The following is a 27914-nucleotide window of genomic DNA, read 5'->3' as shown; positions in this document are numbered from 1 at the left end:
ATTTCTGACTGGTATTGTGGTATAGAAAGATCATGCTCATCATAAGTAAGACATCAGATTCACTCATGCACTTGTCAGCACTGTCTGTGAACATGCATGGAGCTAGCAGTCTGCGCTCAAGCAAACTAACAGCCCTCAAATTAGCACAGTCTTTCCTCACCTTCCCTCAGCACAGCTGCCGCGTGTTAAGCAGAAGGACGCAGACTCCCTGCCAGCGCCTTCTTCAGGTGTGCTGTACATCTGAGGTGCTGCAAAACACACCTCCGTCGGATTTCCCATGAGGATCTGTAAATATGTCACGTCAAAGCAGCAACAGAACACTTAATTAGACTGATAAGCTCATCAAGTGTGATTAGACCTCATACACATAACTGACATTTACTTTCATAATAATCCATTTGTTTTTGTTTGTTTAACATCTTGTTAACCTCCAATGGATCTTTTAATTGCTAATCGACTGATTTCTCCAGAAACTTCTGACCTAGGAATATGGGTGGTTGCAAAATGCTTTAATATATAACTTATAAACTCTTTTTTCTTTCATAATTATATAATGTATGTTTTATATGTATAATCAGTGGTGTACCATTAAATGATTTATGTTGTACACTATAAAAAGTATTTTTATAAAAAGTTGTAAATAAAACTGATTTTTGGAGAATGTTTTACAAGAACTTCCATAGTCTCCACTTCAGATTTTCATATTTACTTTGATGTATTACTTGCGGTTAATTATTTGAAGAATCAGTCAAAATTGTTTCTGCACCAACATGTTTTCAGTGTAATATAGTTCATAATGCTTTATGAGACAAAATATCAGATTATATTGAGGGGTTTCAAACATTTTTTTTTTCTTTTTTTTTTTACTTTAGGATAACATCTGTAATATGATTAATCTCTGATTTGCTTGGTTCTTTAATCTAAACTCTTAAATGATGGATTTTTTTTATTAATGCCTACAGTATATTGAGAAAATGGATGGAAATACTGAAAAAAATAATGAGGCAACCTATTTGATGAAACCTTCATGGTTGCTGCATTTTCTCATTTTTTATTATTATTATTATTATTATTATTTTTATCAAAATGATCCCCTATATATCACATTTTAGGAGCCATTATAAAGTAAAAGAAGAAATATTTATCCATTTATCATCGTATTATTATTATTTAACAATATAATTATAACTATATATTACATTTTAATTTACAAGTTTAGTTTTGCAAACAGGTTTGTATATATACATTTTATAATCCTAATAATATGAGAATAATATAATTATACTATTATACTAAAATTACAATTATTTTTACTATTATTATTATTCATAACAATACACTTTGTAGCAGGCTGAGTCTTATAGACAGTATTATGGTTAAACCTGCAATACGTGTGACATCAAAGGTCATTCCGTCTGTTATTTCTTCTCAGTATTCATCCATCAGCAATACAATTCCATGATTGCATTACCTTTATTCTTATGAACAACAATGGAGTTCTTGGTAAAGACCGCTCTATAGAGTAATACAATAGTGAAACCTAACCAGTTGACTTGACAAATCAAGCTTCAGCACTGAATATTGACCCAGTATGCCTGTACTCATCACTACCCTGTAGGATCCCTTAACAGGGTCTTGACCCTCTTAATTTACACCCGCTGCCAACAGTCTGCCAGCAGCAAGCATTTTAACCTCCTTAACCCAACATTGCAAGAAATGCATGTTCAGAGCTTTCTCTTAGCCATGATCATATAATCAACAATAAACAAAATTATGAAAATATACAAAATACCGAATTCGACACATATACCTTAACTTGTTTCTTAGTTTTATTTCATGCATTTTATGAGGGCACTAAAAATAACCCTCTAAAAATGTCATAAATGTGTGTACGTGGTGGTTATTGATCATAACACGCACTAAGGCGTCTATGGAAAATTGGCCGCAGCACTATTACAACCTTAATTAGGCTTGCTTACGAGACAAGAAAGGCAAGCATGTGTGTTTGTGTGTTGTAAAGCAGAGTAGCTGAAGGGGTTAGCAGGCAGGGGAGCTGAAAGGAAACACCGTCGTGTTGATCTTTAGGAATGCAGCATGCCAGAGGCCTGGCTCGGCTGGCACCAAACCCAAATACCTTGCCCGCCCCTCTTCCTGTGCCTGTTCCCTTTCTTCCTCGTCTCTCCAGAGAGCCAGTGCTACACTCCTTCTCCCAAACTGCTGCCCCCCACCCCTTGTGAAATGGGAGAGCCCTCGTCTCCACTTCCTCCGAACGGCAACCACCCTCCCCCCCAGCTGCATTCGTGCCCTGGCGTTGCTGTTGCTGGCCGGCTGTCACAACTGGCCGGCCAGAATAGCTCTGTGACGTCTGCTGAGTTACTAGAAAATTGAACTCTCCCAAGAACCCCGGGAACAAGGATACGTAAACGGACAAAATGTATCTGTCCACTTGTGGCCGAGCAGTCTCTGACACAGACACAGCTGTTCAGGTGCACTAGGGTCAAAATATACACAGAGACACACATGCATAGTGTTACGTGATGATTCGGTGGCGTTTCTACTTTAATTAGAGAAGAAGGTTATGCGTTTAGTGGTGGCAACCTAAATATCTATGTATGAGTACAACATACATGAACAAGACTGTGATGACGCATTCAGCATCATAAATCCTCAAAAGATTTTTTTTTTAAATGTATGTACATTTATAACACTAAACTATGTATTATATTACCTTTGCATCATATTATGAAAAACTAGTTAATATTAATGCAAGGGTTTTTCTAATGCAGCGTCTATGGGAGGGATGGTAAATTTGGCATCGTTCTCTCTTCTGACTGCCGTTATGAGATAATAGGAATGCTAAAAATATTTATATTTTTAGGGTATTTGCTCATTAACTGCCGTCGAAGTTTGCCCAACTGCTGAAAAACCCGGAAATGTGAAAAAGTTTGATGCCATGTTTTAACAAGAGGATAATATAAATACCAAATTATGAAACAAAATTATAAGGTCTGTGATTCCTACAAACTGTAAATGTTTGTTGTTGTTCTTTAGAATGACAAATAATAGCTCCTGTAAGCAAAAGGGATCTGGTTTCATCAGCCATGTTTTGCTGTGCAATTAATGACAATGAATGTTAATAATAATAATTATAATACATTTATTACATAATAACACATGTACAAAAATAATATGCTTTTTGTGTATTTTAATGAGTGTGAATTTTATGTATGTATGTATGTATGTACAGAGAGAGATTTTTTGATGTTATATTATTGTGTTTACTTTTAATAAACACTGTAACAAATATTGGTGTATGTTTTACAAGAAAATATTATTTTAGTCTTTCTACATCCAGATTTCTTGTTTATTGCAGTGCATAAATGGCCAATTCTTTGTAATTAATTGTGAAATTTATTAACAATTTTTGAGTGTAAATTGTTTCTACAATATATATTTTTTGTTTTAGTGTTGCCTACGCTAAGAACTGACCAGGGACTAACTTACGGCTGACAATTAGCCTTTAAGGTTAAATCGGACATCGAGATATCAAAGAGTTTAATATCTCACGCATGTATGCATGATAGCACATAGACAGTCCACAGAGACATTTAATTGCTATCTGATTGTTGATAAATCTGGAAAACAAATGTTTGCAAGTTAACAAATGTAACTATAGACGGACTGATGCAGCATGTTTGCTTACCTGTCTATCATCTGCAAAAAAAGTTTGTAGAATAAGCAGTAGTGCAGCCGTTTTGTCAGTGTGATTGATTGATTACTGATCAGCTCAACATGAAGTAGGATCAAAGTTCTAACCATCTTCATAAGTTTCTGTAACTCTCAAGGCCATATGACCTAAAATGGCCTATGTGACTGAGTTTTATAAAACATCAAGTCGCTCTCTACAAAAACACTTCAACAGACCGTCTGATAAACATTCACTTTCCACTTCGAAAGTACATTCTGACACAAGGAATCCAAAATACGGCCTGACCTCAACACGCTTCACATAAAGATCCTCACAACAAAAGTGAAAACGCTCTTTTAGAGCGTCTGAGGGAGCGTGACACCGCAGCTCAGCTCTGTGTCAGAAGGAATGATGCATGTTGACTGTAGCCCTGCGTTTGTCAGACGAGGTGTCTGTCGTAAAATTGCCAAAGCCGGCAGATTGACACTCATTAGCAGGCCGCTGCGAGCCATTGCCCGGGGAAGCAGCGCAGAGACCATATCCCACTAAAAATAAATGATTCAAATGATTGGTACTGATAAAACCGGACGAATTGGAAATAGAAGACAGCTCAGGCAAGACCTCTGGTTGGCAAGCTGTTGTCACATGAAAGGCCGCTTAAAGCCTCCATGACACCCACCACCCCCAGCCTCTTAGCGCTGGTGTCGGCCACCCTTAAGCTGAGCCCGCTCTTCCTGCTGCCACTCACAGGCACACAAATACTGTAAATTATGCACGCCCACACACACACACATACACATCAATGTCTGCTTCATGCCACAGCTTAAAAGCAGGAGTGACCAATGCCAAATCCTGGAGGGTGAACTGAGTAACACACCCCCTCGTACACGCATTTGCCTTCGCACTCCAAGCATACGCCATCATGAACGTCCTGCCCCGGTCTTTATGCCTAAGTCCTTTGCACTTTATATGGCTTCACAGGCAGAAAGGGCACCTGTCCATCACTGCATTTGCTCACCATCCCTAAATTAAGTCATTCATCATTATGCATGTCTTAGTCTGTCAATCATTCAATCAATTGGAAGATTATTACAGTAATTTAAGAATCAGGGCCTCCAGCACAGAAAGAAGAAAGAGATGAAAGAAACTTTGAAACTTTTTGTGAATGGTATTATTTTGCATATGTTTGTATATATATATTTAATCAATTGTTTATTGTTTTTATTATGCATATTTATGTATATTGTTTTTTGTTTACAGCATTTACTTGGGTAGAGATTCAAAATCAATAATTTATTTGTTCAGCTTGGTATTCCTCAACTCAACATTTCACTAGTTAGCAATATTTAATTTTATTTATTTGTATAACATCCCCAAAATTACATTTTGAAAGGTTTTGAATTCAATTAAATTAAAAATTTAATTTATGCATTTAGCAGATGCTTTTATCCAAAGCGACTTACAGTGCATTCAGGCTATCAATTTTTGTCTGATTTATTGCACTTCTGGATACATATGTATGTATATGTAAAGTTCAATTGAATATGTATAATTAAATATAATTGTAGACTAACTCAGAAATACAGCAAGACTAAATAATGTGTTGAACAAATCACAAAAGCAACTCAAAGAAAAGGCAGAGGAGAAAGAATAGAAGACGACACATGTTTCGTTACAGGATATGCTCCCTTTTTCTGAGCCCCTAAATGCATCTGTGTGCTCTCTGAAGGTCCGTTTTCCCACAGTGATCCTTCCTGGATGTGGACTAAATATCCTGCACCCACCCTGCCAAAGTGTTTCTGATCCAGTCCAAATGTGGCAGGCTTCAAACCTGTGCCAAGTGTGTCACCATCAAAGGTCAGTATTCAGAAGCTACACTGAAACTAAAGTCCAGTGTCACAACAGGAAAACAACAACCGCTGCCACCCTCAGTTGCTCATAAATCTGTCAAAATTTGTAATGATTTTAGGAGTAAAAAAAAAAAAAAAATTCAGTAACATTACATTGACATTTGTACTTTTTCACATTCTGAGATTTGGAGGCCGATAGTCTTAAACCTTTTATCATGTATAAATTATTATAACAATTATAAAGGCATGGATTTTTTTTTTTTTATGGAATATTTCTTACATAAATTCTTGCAGCCATACTCTTTAATAGCCTTTGTTTATACAGTTAATAAATAGCTAACAAACCAATAGCTATGAAAAATGTCTGTCAAATTACAGTAAACTGTCTTTATCGGTCAAATCATTCCTGTGAATTTTTCATTCCATTTACGACTCCCCTTTAACCTGTCACAAGACTGTCAAAGCAGAGAGAGTGAGACGTATTTCACTTTAACCATCCGTGTTGCCCACTCAGCTGCTAGCCAAGTAAATCTTCCTATATGGATATTGTATATGCATATTATGTGAAATTAATATATTCTTTAAAAAACTTTACAATAAGTGCAATATGCATATATTGTGCAATACAATATTAATATAATCACAGTGATGATAATAATATTTCATAAAGTGAAGCAAATAGGTGATGAGAAGAAAATGCCAAGAAACCAGATGCGTTAGCCTTGTTTGTGTGTGTGTGTGTGTGTTCCTCAGATATAAAAATATTAATTTTATTGAAAAATGTTATGACTATCATGAGGTGGAAAATGATTAAATGTTAACTGAATGGTAGGAAAGATGCATCAGAAGAATCTTTTTTTTTAAACCAATCTGCTTTTATTTGCCTAAGAGCTTGTATTAATCAGATTTCCCAATTTCCACTTTTTATGTGCCTTTAGTTCTGTCCTTCCCTACGTTTGCTTGCACATTGCCCAGCAACAATCCATTTCTGCTCTGTCTTTTTCCACACTATCTCTATGTCCTGTTTCCCTCCTGTCACTCCCTCCCAGCATGTATTAAGATACAAAACTCTTCCTGCTCATATTGCCTTGTTACAGTCCACATACCAAAGTGGATTTAATGGGCTTTTGCAGTGATTTATGGCTGTCACGGCTCACCAACGCAAATGAGACTTGACACTGGCCCACATACTTTTTCCAGGCTACGAGCCAACTGATACAGACAGAGACACACTATTGCTCATTCATGATTTCAGTCAGAGGAGACGCGGTGGGGCACGTTAGATCTCTTATGCGGTTTTTAACATCTTTAAGAGTCAGCTTTCTCCAAGTGGCCCTGCTGGTCGATTCCCAAGAGGCTGCTGATTCTGCATTACATGCGATGACCCCTGTCTGACAGTAGACATGACAGTGGTGATGATTTCTTAATGTTCGCCAAGTGGGCGGCAGTGGGGGGCCCGTTTTTGACATTGAGGAGTGATGGAGTGGAAAGCAGATTGTACGGTTCTTTGGCCAATAAGAGGAACCCATGCTTTGGTGGGGGGGGTGATCATTTGGGGCCTGCGAAGCAAGCCAGAGGAATGCGGGAGAACACAGCTGTCTTCTTCTGTCAAACGCAGACCCTAAACTGTCTGAAGAATAGATAAGCTTGGCATTTCGTCTGCAGGACCCCTCCTCACCTTCTCAGGCCAGACTGGTGGGCCGCATACTACAGTTCTACATGTTCAGGGTGTGCTAAGCATTTCCCATCATTCACTGGAGCAACATTCCTGATGAAATGCTTAAATGACATGAAAATGTGCCTTCATTTCCTTTAAGTCAGTGCAATTTGCATTTAAAAATATATTTTACTTTTATAATCTAACAGAATTTTGAGTGAAGTAGAGCCAGATTGAATACATTCTGGATAAAAGCTCTCTAAACAGCTATTTGGCTATTGCTTAACTCAGTAACTCATTCAGTAGCCTGCATGTGTAGGAGGAAGAATTCATTTTGAAGAAAGTTACTTTAATAGAGGAAAAAAAATCATTTTAAGTTATTAAATTCTGAATATTTATTTAAATTTAAATAAAGTTATTGCATTTCAATTTTAGATAAAAAAAAAATTATAAAGACAAATAACATTTAATCATTCACAATAAAGAATATGCACACAAAAATAGCGATAGTTTGCACAAAAATTAAGGTTCTTTCATCAAAACGGAATTATTATTTTTTTAAGAAAATAAAATAAAATAGTATAACATTTACTGTATACACAAACACAGAGAGAAAGATAGCATTTTTTTCAGTATAGAATATAAATAGAATAAAATAAAATGTTACTTTATTTGTATTTATTATTTATTTAAAAAAATTAAGCAACTAAAATAACCATTTGTTCTTGACGGTTAGAACTGATACACACACAGACACACACACACACACACACATAAAGTATTTTTATTAAGACTTCTCAGCTTTTTTTATCTTCAAGAAGACTTGCAGTAGGAAAGGTCATGTCTGGAGCCCTTGATACGTCTCCATGTGGTTCGCTCCCTTCCATGTTTAACCATGTACAACTTAGCGCCTCAAGCTTGCACTCGGTCACTGCGTTTATGGAGGTGACACAGGGTTCAGAGGCTGCTTGCAGAATGCCAACCCCAAAACAAGAGCAGATGCGCATTCAAAAATGAATGTGCACGTGGAAAATCCCTTTTGATGGATGATGCCGTCTTTATTGTTATGTTAAAAAAGTAGGTCTCAACTCTCATTTTTAATGCAACGATCCACCACACGTGTCCTGGAAGACTTAAGGACATAAATCGCAAAACTTCTGATTGAAACACCTTATGGACATTGACAAGTCTTCTCCCCTTTCCAAGAGACTCAGCATTGATTACCAGCTAATTATAAACGAAGGAAGTGGCAGCTTGTTTGTTTCTAGGGTTGCAGTGGAATACATTTGCACTTCTGCAGGAGATCATGTGATATCAAGTGAGAATTCCGCAGAGCACTAAGTGCTACCTTCTCCGCTCCCTTCTTCTCCTTCACTCTAGTTGTCTGTCTCTCACTCATCTAACGCTCTCTCTCTACACCTTTTAATTCTGCCGCCTTTCCAACGACCCCCCTGCCCGCGTTCACAGCCCCTGTAGGTGGTGCCTCCCAAAAGCCTTCTTTCACACCCAAAGTGGGGTTTCAAATAAACATATGTTGCGTTAATTAGGTCCCCGTGCCTGACAGGAAGGCCTAGTGTAAGGGCTGACTTGAAGAAACATATGCTGCTAAGTCTCTCTAATCAGAGCTATTCACACGGTGATTATTAGACATGTTATACTCATGTCCTCATCCAGCTCCCCGTATTCACCTACAATGAACACCAGTCAAACTATGTATTCTCTTTGGAGTTCATGATAAAATCACATATTAAAGTATCACTATCTGAAAGTGTATAGTGTGATATTGCTAATGAGATGATATGGAATTAATTTTTTTTTAACAAGATTAAGTGAAAATATACATATTTGTGCGTACTTTTAGACGTTGCAAATGGTCAACATTTTTTTATTTTTTACAAGTTCATTTAAATAGTCCTACGATGTGACAATGAATCTTTTAAAAATAGAAGTATATCACACCATAGGACTATTTTGACACAGCAGCAAAACACAGAAGTCAAGTTTGAACTAATTATATGCTTATTAATCGGGAAATTCCTCTTTCTATTATGTGGATGTGTCATACTGCAAGAACGAAGGCATTTAAACATAAATATTACAAAATGAATTAGTGGTAGGATGCAAAGCTCAAGCTTGAAAATATTTCATTTACTTCCTGTTGGGGTCCTGATGAGCAACTTTTGCGAGGATCCCCAAGAGATTGCCTATTTAGAAGTGGATATTGTGAGTAAATCCAGAAGTCTTAATAATCTGAAACAAATTGATTCATGTATTTTTTAGGTTTATTCAGCGATATGAAATTCAATGGTTACTTATTTTAAAGAATTGTCCAAAAATAGATAATGCTAATGTTTTTAAATCCACATTTATCATTTTGAAACACTTCTGAATATCAGTGTTCTTAATGGCAATGGTCATAATTTAAATTTCTAAAGTACACTAAGAATAGATCATTTAATAAACAAAATGTGTGTTCTTTGCTTTCAAAAATAAAAATAAAAAATAAAAACAAATCAGAAAAAGCATTTTTTTTTTATACAATGAAATTACAAAATAAAACAGGCACATTTAGGCTTGCAATGTTAATTATTTGTTGTAAAAAAATTAGAGTAAAGTTCAAAATGAAGTAAATAGGAAAAGGAAGTGAGACTTGACATTTTACAAGAGCTGCTCTGACAACAAGGGTACCACATATCATGACTGACGGAGGGCAGGCATGGTCTGAGAACATCAGCGCATTAGGCACACTCAGGTTTCCGTGGGGCCTTCAACTAGCCCCTATGTCCTCCTCCTTCCTCCGTAACACTGAGACAAGAGTCATACGCTGTTGTGGAAAGAAAGAGCACGCACTGAAACTAACACAGCTGCATGTAGCATGTAAGGTATATTACTTAACAGATCATCGTTACTGATGGAAAATCTCAAAAGTATAGATAAAACATTAGCACAGGATGAGTCAGAATAACATCTCATTACACTAACCCACCACATGAAAACTCTCAACCCATGAAACTGCAGCAAGGAGAAGTGTGATTAAGAAATCCAATCTTTCACATCACTCTCTGTTTGATCGTCAACTGAAAAGACATGATTTTAGGAGAGCTTGACTTTCAAAACCAAACATATCTCACCAAATCTAAAAGGAAGTCGGATCACATCGTACATCTGTCACTCTGACCACAGAGATGAATATGACCTCATAAAATTCTGCTGCAAGCGTTTACGCCTTGTACAATAGATAACCGAGTGAACACCAACGCACAATTCAGAAAAGAAGAAATGAATAATTATTGCTACAATAAAAATGCAGCTTTTGCATATAGAGCTACATATAGAAACTTCTCCAAAGAAGAGCCGAGCTAATATAAAATCTCTCCTCCCACATACTGTGAACAGAGAACTGCCATCCACCTGTGACAACTGCGCCAACTAGATTTGAGAATGCGTGGCATTCAAAGCCGCTGCGTAAATGCTTAAAAGGCTGCCAGGCAGCGTGTTGCATGTGAAGTGTGATTTATTTAATTGCTGATACAATAGATGAGGGGTGTTTGTGCGTACCATTTGTCTTCCAGTCGTGGTGAACATCGCCTGTGGGAGATCAGCTTAACTAAGGCCTAAAAGGTACCTGTCATCCCCCACAGGGCAGGTGGAGAGTATAACCGCTCGGCCTTGTGGACATGTCACTGGGGACAATACGCTATCATCCGGGGTGTCAACACCAATGAGTTCAGCTGCTGACCTTGTGAGTTCACCTTGCTAGGAGAGACACAGGAAGTTGAATTAGAGAAATGACAGTGTGGAAAGGCAATTGTGTCATACCTACACTGGGGGACACTGAGTAAGTGTGTGTGCATGTGTGTGTGTGTGTGTGTGTGTGTGAATGTGGGTGTTATATTTGGTTGAATGTTGGCTGAATGGGGAATTGTGATTTTCTTTGTTTACTATTTCACACTTTTCTATGAATGCACACTATTTTGTGCAAATGATATGTACAGTGTGACTTCAGTGCAACTGAACTAATAAATTAGAAAAAAAGACTGTCAACACAAGACTAACATTTTCACATTCCAAGTAAAGTGAGACAACTAAAACATTTTTTAACTGTAAATTGCTCATACAATAAAAAAAAAAAAAACATTTAACAGGACAATAAATATGATTTTATTATTTTTTTATTTAATTGTTTTTTTATATATATATAATAGAATGAAATTAAGCCACTACATATTCTTTCAAATAATGTTTTTTAAGTAAAAATATTGCTTTTGTAGTTTATTAAAAGATGCATTCCCAGAATACCCTGAACATACCATAACATTTTGGAATCTATTAAAAAAAGTTTGTTTATTTTCATTTTTATTTTTTTATTATTATTTCTTAAATTCTCATCTTCAAAAGTCGTACATAATTCGTATTGTATGTGGCATTTTACATTATTTGTATTTACTGCATTATTTTATTGTCATGTGTTTTATGTTGATGTTCTTTTGTGTTTATTTTTATAAATATTGCAAGTTGTTGGAAAGTTTGCAGCAGTTGTTGGAAAATACACTTGTAGTGTAATTTAAGGCATCGTGTGTGCAGTTACTAAAATGTCATATAATAATGCTGGTAACATCATCATATAACTTAATTTTGTATATTTACAATGGAATGGTTAATACAAATAAACAAATTAATTAATTTTAAAAACCAGTGCACTTATTTACAGTGATGTATTTTTTCATATGTAAAACTTCAGTAAAATGCTCTCATAGTGGACACACACACACACACACACACACACACAAAAACTGTTTCCGTGAGTGGAATTGATTGTTATAAACGTAAGTTTTAAAAAGAAAAATAATACTATTGCAATAGTATTCCACATATTATTTATCAACACATGCAAACAAATCTAATGAGTTATCCTTTGAAATTAGTATAATACAGCTCTGCTTTTTAGTTAGTTGAAGGCTAATTGTTTACATTAAAAACTAATACAAAATACATGATTCACAACACTTACCGACACAAATACCTTTATAGGCGCCTACAAATTACTTTTTAAAATTAGTACACTCTGTGAATATACATTATAAAGACTGTTCAGTTCTATTAAGCGAATATCAAACTGAAGCCCCCGTAAACAGGGGAAGGCCCGTGCTCGCGTATCGAGCCTATCACGCCCATTCTGAGTGTAAAGACCACCTCCTGACCAATTACCATTCGAGATATGGATATATCATAGAGTCTTATCATGTGTTTGAAGTCCGATTCCTATTCCAAAAACATAGTGGCAATGTCTTCAACATATTAAGATAAATCAAAGTGAAGATTTCCCTAGAAGTTTACAACTAGATTAGGATTCGCTTTGCAGACAAGCTCCACAACTTGCAGTCTATAAAGAGTTTGTGTTGGAGTCTTAATTTAAATGTTAACGCATACGGACGCTGAACTTATGACACCTCTAGTGAGCTCGAACCGGTGCTGCAGATGGGCGGCATAAGCAGGAATTTGTATCTCAATATGTTGAATGGAACAGAGGCGCAAAGTTTTGCCAAAGACCCTGAATTGAACAGCCACCTTCACCGAAACCGCGACTTACCGGACTTCAAAATGGGCATCCAAGACACGAGGTTTTACTACCAGGACTCGATTCCAAACGGACAGGACAGTTTGACGTTGCCGTTCCACGCTGAACACCACCAAAGCGCCGGAGCGCAGGCAGGGAGGTTTTACGCACCGGCTCCGCTCGGCAGCTGTCACTTCACCAGCCGGAGCGGGACGGGACATACTTACGTTCCAGCCGGAGCCGATGCGTATTCTTCAGCCAACGGTAAAGACGTGTTTCCGAGCAGCGCAGACGGCTACCCGGCGTCTTTTCAGCACGGGTATCCACGAGCACCGATGTACTCTTTACCTGGTCTACAGGTGTCTGGGAAGACTCAAGTGCTCCTCAACAACTACCCGCTGTGGGCAAAGTTCCACAAGTACCAGACAGAGATGATCATAACGAAACAAGGACGGTAAGGAGCATAAAGGATTGCCACTATTTATTATCGCATTAGCCTTAACCTCGTTATCGTGGTAAAGTTTTTTGTACGAGATAACAGCATGGATCATAATAAGAAACTGAATGTTATGTAGGCTACTTATCTAAATTCCAGCTGTGCCAGCCAGGGCAGGTGGGTATGGAAAGTGTTTTAAATTTAGAAGCCTAATTACAGAGATCTTTTGTTCAGATTTTTTTTTTCTCCAGACCGCGACCTGGTTTCAGTTATTGTCAAAAGTAAACAAATACTGCAATTTGTCAAATTTTTCTCACTGTACCTAGACGCACTCTGACAAATCTTTGAAAGTGAAATGCCTCACTGTCTTGAACCATTCTGAAAGGACTTTTCGAATTCTGATGATGTTTTGGATACGTTATTTTTAAATCCTGAGAATAATGACGACAGTGTTATGAAAGAACGTGACGATCAAACTTAGTTATCATGTTTATAGTGCGAGTAATAATAATACAAATAAGAAATAAAATAAAAATACGCACTTGTTCATTTAAAATGTGCTTTATAAACCGCTGGTGGTGTTCCCTAGGGACCCCAGAGAGGGAGGAAAATGCTTTTAGGGACGTTTGGCAGGTCACCCAGCATTAATATCTTAACATGTCTCTGATGATTATAATCTACAGATGTGCAACACTTCCATTTTAGAATTGCTTTCAAGACATACTTTAGATAGTCATTGCATAATACAGATTTAAAATGTTGATAGAGACAGCTACATAATTGTTTCTAAGTAGGCCCTCATAAGTCAGTTTGATGAAAATATTTATCACAGATTCTTAAATATGTTCTAATGAATAACACTTAAAACGGTTGCACTGACCTATAATATCTAAGCTGCTAACACCTGTCACCATAAAAAGGATTCCTGTTAAAATATATGAGAATTGACAGCAGGTGAAACACTTAATAACAAGCAGGGAGGGGGTGTTGAGGGGGGGGGTTAACATGTTAAATGCATAGAAAGAGTAATTTAAAAATTATTCACAAAAAGACAAAATGTTACCCTTGTAGTCTGGAATTTATTTAGCATTCTAAGTATGCATATATGATATATATTAATTTAGATTTTAAGAAATACTATTTTAAATTTGGTATTGGAAGCAGGCGTATCCTTGAAATGGAAAATTCACTTAATGTTTTTTCTCTCAATGTTTTAGCTACTAACTGAGTTTCACAAAATACTTCTACACCGATATTATATTTTATCTTATAGCAGTAAAATCCTGACCACGATATTGCCTTTGAAATTCCCACTGATGTCATGGTCATCACTTATAACTTTCATTATTTTATTTGGCACTGTACTGTACTGTATGCACCATCTAAAACTAATCCTTCAAGTCTACATACATAGTTATGTATTTATTTTTTTCTTAATATTATTATTATTTTTAAATTGGTAGCTTTTCCGCAGATATGCGTGAATCTGTGTACAGTACATTTGTTTGTGCGGGTGTTCGTGTGTGAATGCACGCTTTTGTAACCTGTAACCTACTGACAGGTGCCTTTGCCTTTTGCAAAGCGTCTATACAGCGGTGTTCAACGCATTCAGAATAAATACATTCAGAAAGAATGAAATTCAACGGTGCAAGTATTATGTTGTAGATTAATGGTATACATTAATCTAATATCAAAGATGTAACATATACAATACTTCTATTCACCTGTATGTGCCAGTAACAATTAAACTGACTATTTGTGAGATTTAATCGTTAACTTACTCAAGAAAACCTTGTTCGTTTTGAATCAGCATATTGATGATTAATTCTTGGCCTCTGAATCCTGGTTGTATCTAATCTAATGAAGTAATGTTCTCACATGCTTCAGATTGCATCGGTTTGAGTCAGTTTATTTAAATACACAATATATTGTTTTTGTGAATTATTTTTTACATTCTGGTTTGTACGATCTACAACATGAGGGTTATTTTTATTGGTTCTCATTGCAAGTGAGTGTCAGAGCTCAGGTAATTCTGCCCAAGACAGGAAGTGGAAAAGTAAGGAGGTGGGGGTGGTACGTTTGGGGGTAAAGCTGGTGAGCACCGCTGAGACTCTGATGGCCATACACATCAGTGAAGGCAGCTTTGAAGTGCAGGAAATGAAGGAAGGCACTTTCTTCCTCTCTCTCGCTCTCTATCTCGCTTTTTCTTTGCTCTCTCTCCTCTGGTCTGGTACCTTGTGAGCGCAGTGATGCACGTTTCCTCAGAAGTCGAGGTGTAGTCCGAGTCGAGGCTTTGAAATGCACCGTAAGGCCCATAGCTTGAGACGAGAGCAGAGGTCTTCGGCCCTTTTCAAGTCGAACTCTAAAACTAGCCCCTAACCTCACCCCTGCCACCAGGTTTCACAAACTTAAACAGGCATGGGGCCACGAGCTCTAAACATAGATTTGTTTAGTTGAGCGTTGTCTTGCTTTTATGCTAGTCTGCGATCCAAATAAGGGAACAAGCACCTGTCAGACTAATAACTGGAATGAAATTCATGAAAGATGTTGTTTCACAGAAAGTCAGTGGGAGAGATATGAAACCACAGGTAATCCATTCCACTGCATGCTCCGTGGCTGATAATGTCTTGTCAATGCCTCTGCAACATGCCTGAAAAGAGGAACTAGGGTTTCTTGCTGTCATTATAAAAGTCAAAGATAAAAGATATATTCTGGTCTCAGGTGCTTGTATAGGAGATGTGAATCAGTAGGTTCTTCGTAAGCTTGGTGGAAGAGTCATGGGTCAATGCATTACATGTAAATTTCTGCTTCAGTGGATTCACATGTCTCATATTTAACACCACAAAAGCTAGAAACTTTTCAAGCATTTGCTTATGCCTATGAAGTCTAAAATTGTTTGGTGAAACTCTTAGGAACTTCTTTACACTTTTTATCTTCACACACATCATGGTATAGCGAAATATACGGCATAATGAAATCATGCAGCAAAGCAACAAGTTGGACATAATTTATCTGGCATTCATTTTCCCTCCCTTAAATTGGTTACTAGCATTTTTCAAAATATCTTTTTTGTGTGTTCTGCAGAAGGAATAAAGAATTACATTTTGGGGTGAACTATCCTTTTAACAATGCATTAATTGCATTAATTGAATTGCCTACACTGTAAAAATTATTTTTCGCAGTGGTAAATAAAGATTATTGGAGTGCATTTTACAGGAAAATCATATTTCAGTTGTTTCACTTTAACATTTAGTCCATTACCATTTATTTTGTAATTATCTGTGAAATGCATTTGCATTTTCTGAGGGAAAATGCTTTCAAAGTAAAAAAAAAAATCTAGTGTACAATAAAAAAAAGGATAGCAAAACCAAGTGGCATCTGCAAACACTCAGAACTAGCTTTTTTTCTGGACAAATTTTCTTTCTTTACATTTTTCAATTACTAACAGATGTCAAGGTGATTTTAGTAGATTTAAAACGTTCACTAAAATCCCATAACAGAGTAATACCCGATCACATGACCCAAGTTCCAGCAAAAAGTGTTCAAAAAATGATTTAGTGTTAATATAAAACTTAACAATGTTTTTGTTTGTTTTGAGCTTGAAAAGTGCTATATTTCTTAAAAAACGCTAAAGATAAAATGCTTACAATATTATTATATAATAATACATTTTAAGGTGCGCTACTTTTGGGGGCCACTTTGTATATGCATTTGTAAAGATTTGCAGCTAGAGCAACCCGTGCAATAATTTTATTAATATTCTTGAGGTCTTCCAGGCTCTGCATAAAATGCAATCTCTCCCCCTGCACCACTCGATGTCTCTCTGCCTGTAGCCTTTGAGCTTTCTGTCTTTCTTTTTTTTTTCAACTAGCAATCACTTCCTGTTCAGCTGTATATGGTAGCATGGAGTGTGCAGTTTTGCTGCAAAAAGCCAGACCTCAGAAGCAGCAAACTTGTTGAATCGTCTTTGCTCACTGCAGGACAGACCTATGGCTGTGTACATGATTCCAGCAGAATCCCATCAAGCAGCTCTGACAGAAACAGATGAGCTGTGACAGTAGCACATCAGTAGAACGCCATCAAGATCAAAGGGATCGCATGTAACTGTGGTTGCTGGCTGCTCCATTTCCAGCCGCTGTTTTTCAGCAGCCGTGCTACAAACTCATCACTACAGCTATGACGGTTCTCCAACATCAGCAAATATATAGTGGTTTCTGAAAGTAACCACATTCGCATAATAGCATACAATAACCACGTAAACACGCCGTACTTACTGTACATCTCAATTTGCTTGTGTCATGTTTGATATTTTACCTTTACGTGTAAAAAAAAAAGTGAGCTAGCAGCCGCAGACTGGCATGTTTTTAGAAGACTAGGAGGATGACATAAACTGGACTTGAACTTCTGTCCTGGCGAATTAGTGACCACCAGTCGATATCCAGACAGTTTGTTTTTTTTGGGGGGGTGTCCCTTCCTGTCTTTCATACTGAGCAATGTTGCCTTGATCACATCAAGCAGTTCTTCTGCTTAGGGGAAACACATGTATGGAAAACTGTACCTTCCTAAAGTCCTAGACAGCAGAGGAGGCACTTTTCTTTGGCAACCACCTACTAGCGTGTTCACGGCTCCATCACTGAGTCAAGGAGTGGCAGATAAGTTTCCAAAGGTTAACCTCTAACTTTTTGTCGTAAACCCTAACCTCCCACTCATGCAAAACATTCCTCTCAGTGGCAAACCCACTGGTTTCCCCCTCTCCAGGTACTGATTTCTTATAAATGTCTCGTTTTAAATAAGTATGACAATTTCTGAGGCTCAGTCAGAAGAGGAAAGTGACTGCTACAGGCGGTATGGTTATAACTCAGTGCGAGGAGGCAGCAGTATGAGCGTTGAATGATACAAAGACGATTCTGGTTTCTGTTTTCACTTATATTGACAACTGATGTGGAAGAAGAAACCCTTCACCTGCTCGGTCTCTTCACCACCACAAGGCCCCACAATGCCAGGGGTACATCTGAGAATGATGATTGATTACAGCTGCCCGTGGGTGGGCAGTCCATCCGCTTGTGCTATGCCGTCCTGTAGCAAACGAGCGTCATCATCGCCCTCGTCCTCTGATCCTCGATAGGTGTCCTTTACCCTACTTGAAAAGAGAAATTGTGAAACTGAGCTTATTTCAGGTCAAAATATCTCTTAATTCTCTCTTTCAAAGCAGTCATTTTCTTTTTTTATTCTCTTTCCACTTGCTGAAGTAAAATAAGATATTTAGTAGAATGTGCAAACTGCACTTTAGAATAAAACAAAAGTAAACTATGGCTATAAGTTGTTTAATGTCAAAACATTTTAAAAAGTACAGACAATGTAATGTAAGTTACTTAAAAAATATAAATATTTTAAATATAATATTTTTGTATCAGTGTAAAAGGTTTTTCTGCCACTTTTGATCACAATTTAATGCGTCCTTGCTGAATTAAAGTATTCATTTATTTATTTTTTATAAATAGATTTTATACAATCTTAAAAATAAAGGTCCTTTATTGGCATCAACGGTTCCACAAAGCACCTTTACCTTTTTCATTCCACAAAAGGTTCATTAGATTATAAAAATGATCTTCACACTAAGAAAAAAAATGGTTCTTTTAAGAACTGTTCAGTTAAAGGTTCTTTTGGGAACCAAAACTGGTTCTTCTATGGCATCTCTGTGAAAATCCCATTTTGGATCCTTTATTTTTAAAAGTGTACATGTACGTTATTTTACTATAAAAAATGCTAAGTTAAATACAATACACTATAACTTAAAAATGACTATATTTCCTGCTTAAAATATACCCAAAATAGGTTGTAAATTAACATTTATTAATATGTAAAATAAAAGATTTTTTTTAATAAGTTTAATAAACAATAATTAAATAATTAAAAATTGTTAAATGTCCTTTTGATTATTGCTGAAGTCTCTAGTAATTAATTTTGGGTTAATTATAAGTCTGCCAAATAGTACATTTTTAAACAATAGTTGAAATAAAACCACCCAGAAGATTGGGATTTATATATATATATATATATATATATATATATATATATATATATATATATATATATATATATATATATATATATATATATATATATATATATATATATATATATATATATATATATATATATATATATATATATATAAAGCCGGACTTATTCTAAAAATCTGCCCCTCATATGCTCTCAAAGGTGTACAGTTTCGCTCAGCAAGCTCACAAGCACAGGAGACAGAACAAGATAGAGAGTGAGAGATTTTTTATAAACATACTCACAACCTAAATCCATTCTGAGCCATATACAAATTATTTGGTTTGTATCCAATTCATGGAATTGATACAAGACACAGATATGAGCAGACAACTGCACTCGAGTGTCACCTGACAGGAGCATCCTGCTGAGGGGAAACATGCGAGCTTGAGCAGTAGCCTGCAACTGTTGAATCTATTGAATGAGAGGCAGCCGTGTGGCATAGACGTCATCTCTGGAGTGTATCAGTGAGACCGAAAGCGTCATAGTATTGGGTGAGGTTGAGTTAAAGCCAGCATGCCTTATGTCAGAGGTTTGTTTTAACACAACAAGTGGTGCCAAGGCAGGATGGCACAGAAAAACAGAAGCTGCACATTTCATACGGGGTCTATTGAGTCTTAAGTCACATTTTTGTAAACTTCACTCTGCCATGGGACACAGTGACCTCCCAGTTACCTCCTCTCCATCTCTGTACCGTGATCAAAATCTGTCTAGCAAGGAAAACTACAGCAATCAAGCAGATGCATCTCCCGGCATGTTTTATTAATTTTCATATTAAAGATTCACACACAGCCTGCTCCCAGTTGCCTTTCTATCATAATGTCTGTGCCTTCATAACTATTGCTTACCACAGAATACTACCGGCCTTCAAATGAGCATGTCGAAATGCATGATTTATTGGGATCATATCAAATGAATTACATTTATTGTATCCAATGATTTTTGACATTTGTTTTAAAGCATTTCTGCATATCTTTAGATTGCAATCATCTAGCATGACCTTAGCATAAAGGATACCGTAAAATTGTGGCATATTAAATGAATATTTGACAAAAAAATACATCACATGAATTAATACATATTACAGTATTACATTGTTAAAGTTACCTCATTTAGTAATATTTTCATTATATACTAAAGAAAAAATATTCAAAATACTATTCTAGCCTAGTGTTTCTTTATCTAAACCACTTGCTTTTCATTTCCTAAATATGGCACTTATACCATTCTAATATAATAAAATATATAAAATAACAAAATAAAATTTATTACAATACAAAATATAAAAAATGTTAACAAATACATAAATAAATAAATAATATATTTAAAAAATTAACATTGCATTAAAAATTTATAATCAGTAATTTTTTTTTATTTTATTTTTTTTAGGAAATACATTTTTTAACAAGCAAAAATGCATTAAATTGTAGCATCATTGCACCCCTAATAATGTGATCTTATCTTGTGTTTTCTGATCTGTCTGTCAACAGGAGGATGTTCCCTTTCCTCAGCTTCAACATTAGCTCATTGGACCCCTCGGCTCATTATAACATATACGTGGATGTGGTTCTTGCAGACCAGCATCACTGGAGGTACCAAGGAGGCAAATGGGTCCAGTGCGGCAAGGCAGAAGGCAACATGCCAGGTACCCAACAGTCACACAGTGCCCTTTTCTGCCCACTATCTACTTTTAAACCCTACAAACAAGATAAATGTCTTTATCTGCATTGTGGTTTTCACAGTGTGTGTCTTTTCTGAGAAAGTGCAGAAAACTTCACATGCCAATAGCTCTTGTCTTTTTGTGGCTAGAAATGCATGAGTTTTTTGATACCACTGTATGCCACAATCAGAGGAACCTAAGCATGTGGCCCACCACAACAGCAACAGCACTGCAACTGCTGTTCAAGGCAGGCGGCACGGTAGTGCGAGTGTGAAACATTTGACATTGACATTTGACATTGCACTCTTAATTGGCTCGTACCAATCAGTTTACAAAGTGCATTTAAATACTCATACTTCTGCCTGACTCAACCTAGTTTTTCTCTACCTAAACTCCTGACCTGTCCTTACCTAAATATGTATAATTATAATAATTATATAATATAATGAAATGTATAAAATATACCAATACTGTATAATTGTTAATAATAATTAACAAAAAAAATACACTACCCTTAACATTTTGGGGTCAGTAAATGTTTTTAAATATATATTTTAACTAATCAAGGATGCATTAAATTGATCAAAAGTGACAGTAAAGACTGCTAATAAGAAAATTGCTACAAAACTTTTTTGTTTCAAATATTTAAAAAAATGAAGCCTTGGTGAGCATAAGAGACTTCTTTCAAAAACATTAGAATATCATACTGACCCCAAACCTAAATGCTATTTTAAATGGTGTATATCAATAAAATACTGTGTCGTTGACAGTAAAATATGGTTTAAAGACATGAATATTTAAACTGCATTCAGTACCTATATATTTATGCTTAAGTGATTAATTTTTTATTTTCATTTTTACAGGAAACAGAATGTATATGCACCCAGACTCTCCCAACACTGGGAATCATTGGATGAGACAGGAAGTTTCCTTTGGCAAACTGAAACTCACCAATAACAAAGGCAGCTCTAACAATGTAGCACAGGTAATTGAATATAATAATAAACTCCTACATTAAAGCCGACTTACTGCAACATACCCAAACCTGAGTCATCTCTGTCAACATTGGTTGTAGTCAAAAAGAGATTATGGTTATCATTTAGGTATCACCATAGCAAATCTGCACTATTTCTCTAACAATTACATTGCTTGGAATACAGATGATAGTGCTGCAGTCGCTCCATAAATACCAACCACGTCTTCACATCGTGGAGGTGAAAGAGGATGGAACAGAGGACCCCTTTCTGACCTCGAAAACTCAGACGTTAGTCTTCCCTGAGACTCAGTTCATTGCCGTCACTGCCTACCAGAATGCAGATGTAAGTCACGTCATCTGAATGCATCATGCTGTGGGATATTTTCTTATTAATCAGATTGCAACTGCCACATAACCACTGCTTACAGCAAACAAAAATAGATGTCATCACAGTGTGGAATGACCCAGATCAGAGAGTTGTGTTATGTTCGCACTTTGAGTCTGTGATGTTTGTAAAGTGTTGTGTATTTGCAGAAGATGTTCAGTCTGACTGTAGGAAAAAGTATGGGTGTAATTCATGAATTATTTCATAATGGCAGTGATCTACCAGTCTGCCTGACTAAGCTTCCTGTACCCATGTGACTTTACTCTTACCCTCTCTCTCTCTCTCTCTGCCCTTTCTCCAACCTCTTCCTCTGCCATTTCTTTCACAGATCACTCAGCTGAAAATAGATCATAACCCTTTTGCTAAAGGTTTCCGGGACAATTATGACACGTAAGTAAGCCTGAAGTAAATTAAATACATGACTACTTGTCATTTACATCCATCCATCCATCTATCTATCTATCTATCTATCTATCTATCTATCTATCTATCTATCTATCTATCTATCTATCTATCTATCTATCTATCTATCTATCTATCTATCTATCTTCAATCCTGTAAACCTTCAAACTTCAAGCCTTTTAATTCATTTTTTTATAATAAAAAAGGACTGTCAAACCAACATTCAATTCTGCATTTTGTTTGCTACAGAAATTCGAATAAAATTCAGGAACTTCATTCTAAGTTTAATTAATGGTGCAACATTATTAACACTACCGTTTTTCTCAATAGATCTGACATATTTCTGCAAACTCAGTTCACTGTTCTCCAAACGGTAAACACTGTGAGCTGCACACTTTGTAACAGTCCTGACCAGATTGTACATTTTCCTTTATTTCATACAAATTACAAATCATGCCAATAATTTTCTGAAAACACTGTGAACAAAATGTTCAAATGTTTTCATAATGGTTAGTAAAACCAACCAATACTTTAAAATATCTGAAAAAAATTATTACACAAGTCACAAAGACTTTTGTACCATTTGTCCAAACAACAAACAAAACATGTAATTTGTCATATCATCAAATGCACAATGGTATATTTTCAGTTTCCCCCCAAACTAATAACTGCTCACTTAATAACGCACAGCACAGTAAACACAGTTTTTCAAATTTTTTACACATTTATCATAAATGCTTTGACTGTAAATGAGAAAAGGAGAGAAAGAATATGCAAACAAACAAACAAATAAATAAATGAATAAATAATGGTCAGTATGTATAGTATGTATGTATATATATACATATGTATTAGTTTTTCACGTGGGTTCACATGGGTTTTGGAATTAGATAAAAAAAAAAATTATTTTGTTTAGATATACACAGTATATATAAAACAAAACTCGCTTTTAAAGAATTGCAAAAAACATGAATTTTCATTAGTGTATTTAGGCATACAGCAGACTATGTTTCATTACCATTAGAGAACAAACATATAGCTTTGATGTAAATATTTACTTAATTTCTATAAAATTATTTTTATATATTTATATATATATTTATTATTTATAATATTATATTATTATATTTATTCATAATGTGTTCCTGTAGCTCAAGTGGTAGAGTATTGCGTTAGCAAGCGCAAGGTTGGGGGTTCGATTCCCCAGGAACACATGATAGGTAAAAATTGATAGCCTGTGTCTGCTAAATGCATAAATTCAATTTTTTATTTAATTGTAATATCTAATTAACGCATTACTAGAAAAAATACCAGTGCTTCATTTGGTGGTAAAATGTAACTGTTTGGATAAGATAAGTTTGTGCTTAGATTGCTGTAATAACTGTTTTGAGAACAATTACATTACATTGGAGAAAAGTTTCAAATCTATGGAGAAAAACTGTAACATATTAACATTTCAGAAGGGGTTGTCTCTGTTGAAGATGACCTTTGATCCATTTTATTTTCTCATGTAGGCTCTATGCACCTCCTGACTCAGACCGCCTTACGCCTTCCCCAACCGAGAGCCAGCAGCTCCTCCCAGGCAGTTGTTACCCTCACCAGCCATACCTGTCTGATCAATACATGAGCCCCATGCCTCAGAGTCGTTTCTACAGCCGCGAGCCGGTCAGCATGACCCAGCAGTGCCCCAAAGACCCTGCCGCCAGCCCTCACAGCCGCTTTTACCTGCCCAGCCAGCAGGGGGTGCCACCGAACCGCCTCGACTTTAACGCATACGAGAGCGAATACACTTCCAACAACCTCTACAAGCCGTTTCCAATTCAGACGTCCCCACACCACCCTCTGGGCTACTACTCTGACAGCCACTTCGCTTCCGGGCCGGTTTCTGGCGCCAGCGCAGGAGCATGGAGCTCCGGACGGCCCTCAACACAGTACCTTAATCACCCACACCACAGTAAACCCGGGTCTAGTCTCGGCTGGTTCCGAACCATCTCGACCCCAGCCGCGTCTTCATCTCCCTCAGCGGTGAACTCACGCTTCCATTCCTCCCCATCGCTCCTGGATCTCCAGCGCCAGCCGCTGCTCCAAGACAAGTCCAAAGAGTCCGGGGAGGACACCTGGATGGAAGCCCCCTCGGTTAAATCAGTGGACTCAGCTGACTCAGGTTTGTTCGAGGGAGGAGAGAGCAAGAAGAGGCGCGTGTCGCCCTACACGTCCAGCACAGAAAATTCCCCTCCCAACCGCAGTGCAGAGGCTTGCGAAAAGGACAATTGCAGTGACGCGGGCTACTACGGCTTCTACACCCACTGAAGACTAGCACTCAGACTGTGCTCCTGCTGTCTTCCACCCACCATCTGTCTGCATGGCCCGAGACGCAGGGATTGAGCTCTCTGTGATAGTAGCCACAGTGCCATGTGTTAGGTGGCCCCTCTGTGCTTTGTGTTCCCTGTGTTAGATGTTTGGGGGTCATGTGGAGGTGTTCTGAAGGTCACTGTCACACAAAAGCAGAAAGACGATGTGACTGCGCTGAGACACTGGCCTGGAGACACACAGACAGACAGACCTGTGTGACTTTAGCAGCTTAAGATTTCACAGCACACCTGCTGACACTCCCCCAAAGGAACTGTCTCTGTCCCCCTCGTCAGCCACAGACATGAAAACACCTCACGCACCACAAGCACACTCAAACAAACAATCAAATCGTTTTGATCAGATTCACATCTATCTTGAAAAAATTGACTTAGAGGTATAGTCTGTTATTAACTCTCTGTATGCATAACTTCAAAAACAACTGGATTGTTGCACACAAATCCTTTCATTGGTCTCTAAATGCCATGAAATCGACTTGCTTAAGATGTGATGCTGTGGACCTGTAAGCATGTGCTGATATAACATCTTCAGATCAGTTGCTCTGACATAGTTGTTATTTGATGGATGATCTCATTGGAAAACACATCAGCAATTTACATATTAAGCAGATGATTTATATTTAAACAAAGCAATGTTGCATGCACTTGAGTGCTACATAAAAAATTTGCACAATACAAATGTAATACATTGCGCATTTGAATGTGAGCCTTTATTACAGTGCAACATTTCTATGTCCATTCAATCCTAAAATGCACTCCTACAGGGAGCACAACCAATAAGCACATTAAAGTCCAGGCCACTCAGACAACACATGCTGGAAATAAAATAGCTATGATGTCTAACAGATCATGGCTATATGCACCAGCTGGAATTCCATCCTTTAATAGATAGACATAATAAAGCTTGACAGAATGCTTGACAATTATTAAATATTATAAGTATAAATAAAACAAATGGGGGACTAATATATCAATCATAAGACTCGTACCATTGTTACAAAATTATTTATTAAAATTAATTATCATTATTATTTTAAAATTTCTATTGTTGTTTTCACAAAAATATTAAGCTGTTTTCAACATGATAAGAACAGTCAAGCAGCAAATCATCAAATTAGAATGATTTCTAAAGGAGTTTGAGACACTGAAGACTGAAGTATGGCTTCTAAGAAATTAAAAACAAAATATGATCAGGTTTATGATCAAATAAATGCAGCCTTCATGACTATAAAGAATTATTTTCGAAATATTGCAAAAGTCTTTAAAACAAAAAATGCACTGCTTCAGATATACACAACAACACACAGGTGAAGGTTAATAAATGTTACATTTAAAATGCAAAACTGAGACATGTAGTAATTATATCCTGATTACTCTAAAGTTTTATGATTCTGAAAGAGAGAAAGAAAAAAAAATGTTTTACTTTTCATACTGTAGACTGGCAACTTATGTTATGGCGATTGTTTGAGACAGGGCCTTCTCAGGTTTCATTTAGCTAAAGTCCACGAGTTAAGATAAACACACCAGTGTCAAGCTGATGACCTGTAACAGGACATACTTAAACCAACAGCATCATGTCTTGAGGCGTCGCACATGACGGTATACAGATAGACAGGGTGGAAAAATGGACACCTGGCAGGGGCTTCAGACTGACTATACATCATCTTTATTCAAACAACAGAGTAACATGCAGACAGCCCACACACAGACATCAGTGACACAGAGGAAGAATGAGCCTTCAGTCTAAGCCTATCAGGCACCGCTGGCATTCAAAGGTGAGAATGACCTCAGACAGATAAGTGGGTGACAAGATGTCACTGCAGAAGACACACACAGACTTCTGGAACAAACCGGAAACCTGTGAACTGTCCATTTATAGAAGCTTCCTGCATCTTCTGATCACAAATATGCACACAGACATAGGCATATGGTCTGTGTTCTAATATGAAACCATTGTAAAATAAAACCATTAAAAATGATGACTATTCGTTAAAATGCATTGCCATCTGTGTTCAAAGAAGTTTTCGAGAAATTGTAAAGTGCTGCAAAAACCAACATGGCATCAATATTCTGTGGCCACACTGTGGTCACAGGATTTTTTTTTTTTGTTTTTTGTTTCTAAGTCAGCAAATTTTTCATACATGTATTTTGATGCGAAAGCAAATGAAACAAGAGTAATATGGTTAAGACTACATTATTTTAAAATGCCATTACTGTATTAGAAACTCATTTTCAGATACCATGCTTAGTTATTTAGCATATACCATGCAATTTAGATGCTGGGAAATTTGTAATATTTTACAAATGTAATTCATTAATTTGCTTATGGGTTTATTAAGGTTAGTTATTGGGAATTTGTCAATGATAAACAAAAAAACATAAATGATAAACAAAAAAATATTTAACTGACAATCAACATTAAAGAACAAATTAGTATTTTAAAGTGCAATTAAAGTGTTTCTATGTTAATTTAATGTAATGTTTATGTTTGGTTTCTTTTTATACACTGAAATGCACTGAGAAGTTTGTTACTGTTGATGTGAACTGAAAATAATGAACAAATTGTCTGTTGTTGTCATATTAGCAGTCAATCCATGTTTTGGCTGACCCCTGGTGGACATTATGCTCCTCATATCTTAGAGTGTCAATAGCAGGGACCTATTTAGGTTATTCTCTCAGACTGGCACCATCCTTGTCTATCAATTTAAGTAATGTTACTAATAATAAAAGAGGTGCTTCTGTAGTAAGTTTCCTCAGCCAAGCAAACTGAGCCTCAGATACAGCTGTCAAAACACTGTATATAATATTAAATGATGTTTTTGATTCATTCTAAATGTAATAAAGACTGAACTATACAATTTTTTTTTTTTATTA

At 36.5% G+C, this 27914-nt stretch overlaps 1 protein-coding gene and 1 long non-coding RNA gene across 2 annotated transcripts; one reads left to right on the top strand and one right to left on the bottom strand.

The window, feature by feature from the left end:
• Positions 1 to 8: 8 nt before the first annotated feature.
• Positions 9 to 13000, bottom strand: LOC113111489 (uncharacterized). Its single transcript, XR_003293325.1, has 3 exons — positions 12786 to 13000; positions 10754 to 10951; positions 9 to 285 (listed from the first exon to the last, which is right to left on the bottom strand). It is a non-coding gene; the product is annotated as an uncharacterized LOC113111489 (long non-coding RNA).
• Positions 12414 to 27898, top strand: tbx21 (T-box transcription factor 21). The gene is made up of 6 exons (XM_026276255.1): positions 12414 to 13206; positions 20739 to 20893; positions 21772 to 21893; positions 22069 to 22227; positions 22598 to 22659; positions 24186 to 27898. The coding sequence occupies exons 1-6, from the start codon at positions 12674 to 12676 to the stop codon at positions 24979 to 24981; spliced, it is 1827 nt and encodes a 608-aa protein (XP_026132040.1). The 5' UTR covers positions 12414 to 12673; the 3' UTR covers positions 24982 to 27898.
• The last annotated feature ends 16 nt before the right edge of the window (positions 27899 to 27914 follow it).

Source organism: Carassius auratus, chromosome 12 (genome assembly GCF_003368295.1).
Source record: "Carassius auratus strain Wakin chromosome 12, ASM336829v1, whole genome shotgun sequence".
Taxonomy (NCBI): Eukaryota; Metazoa; Chordata; class Actinopteri; order Cypriniformes; family Cyprinidae; genus Carassius; species Carassius auratus.
Note: the sequence above shows the minus strand (reverse complement) of the source record. Positions and strands in the feature narration are given on the sequence as shown.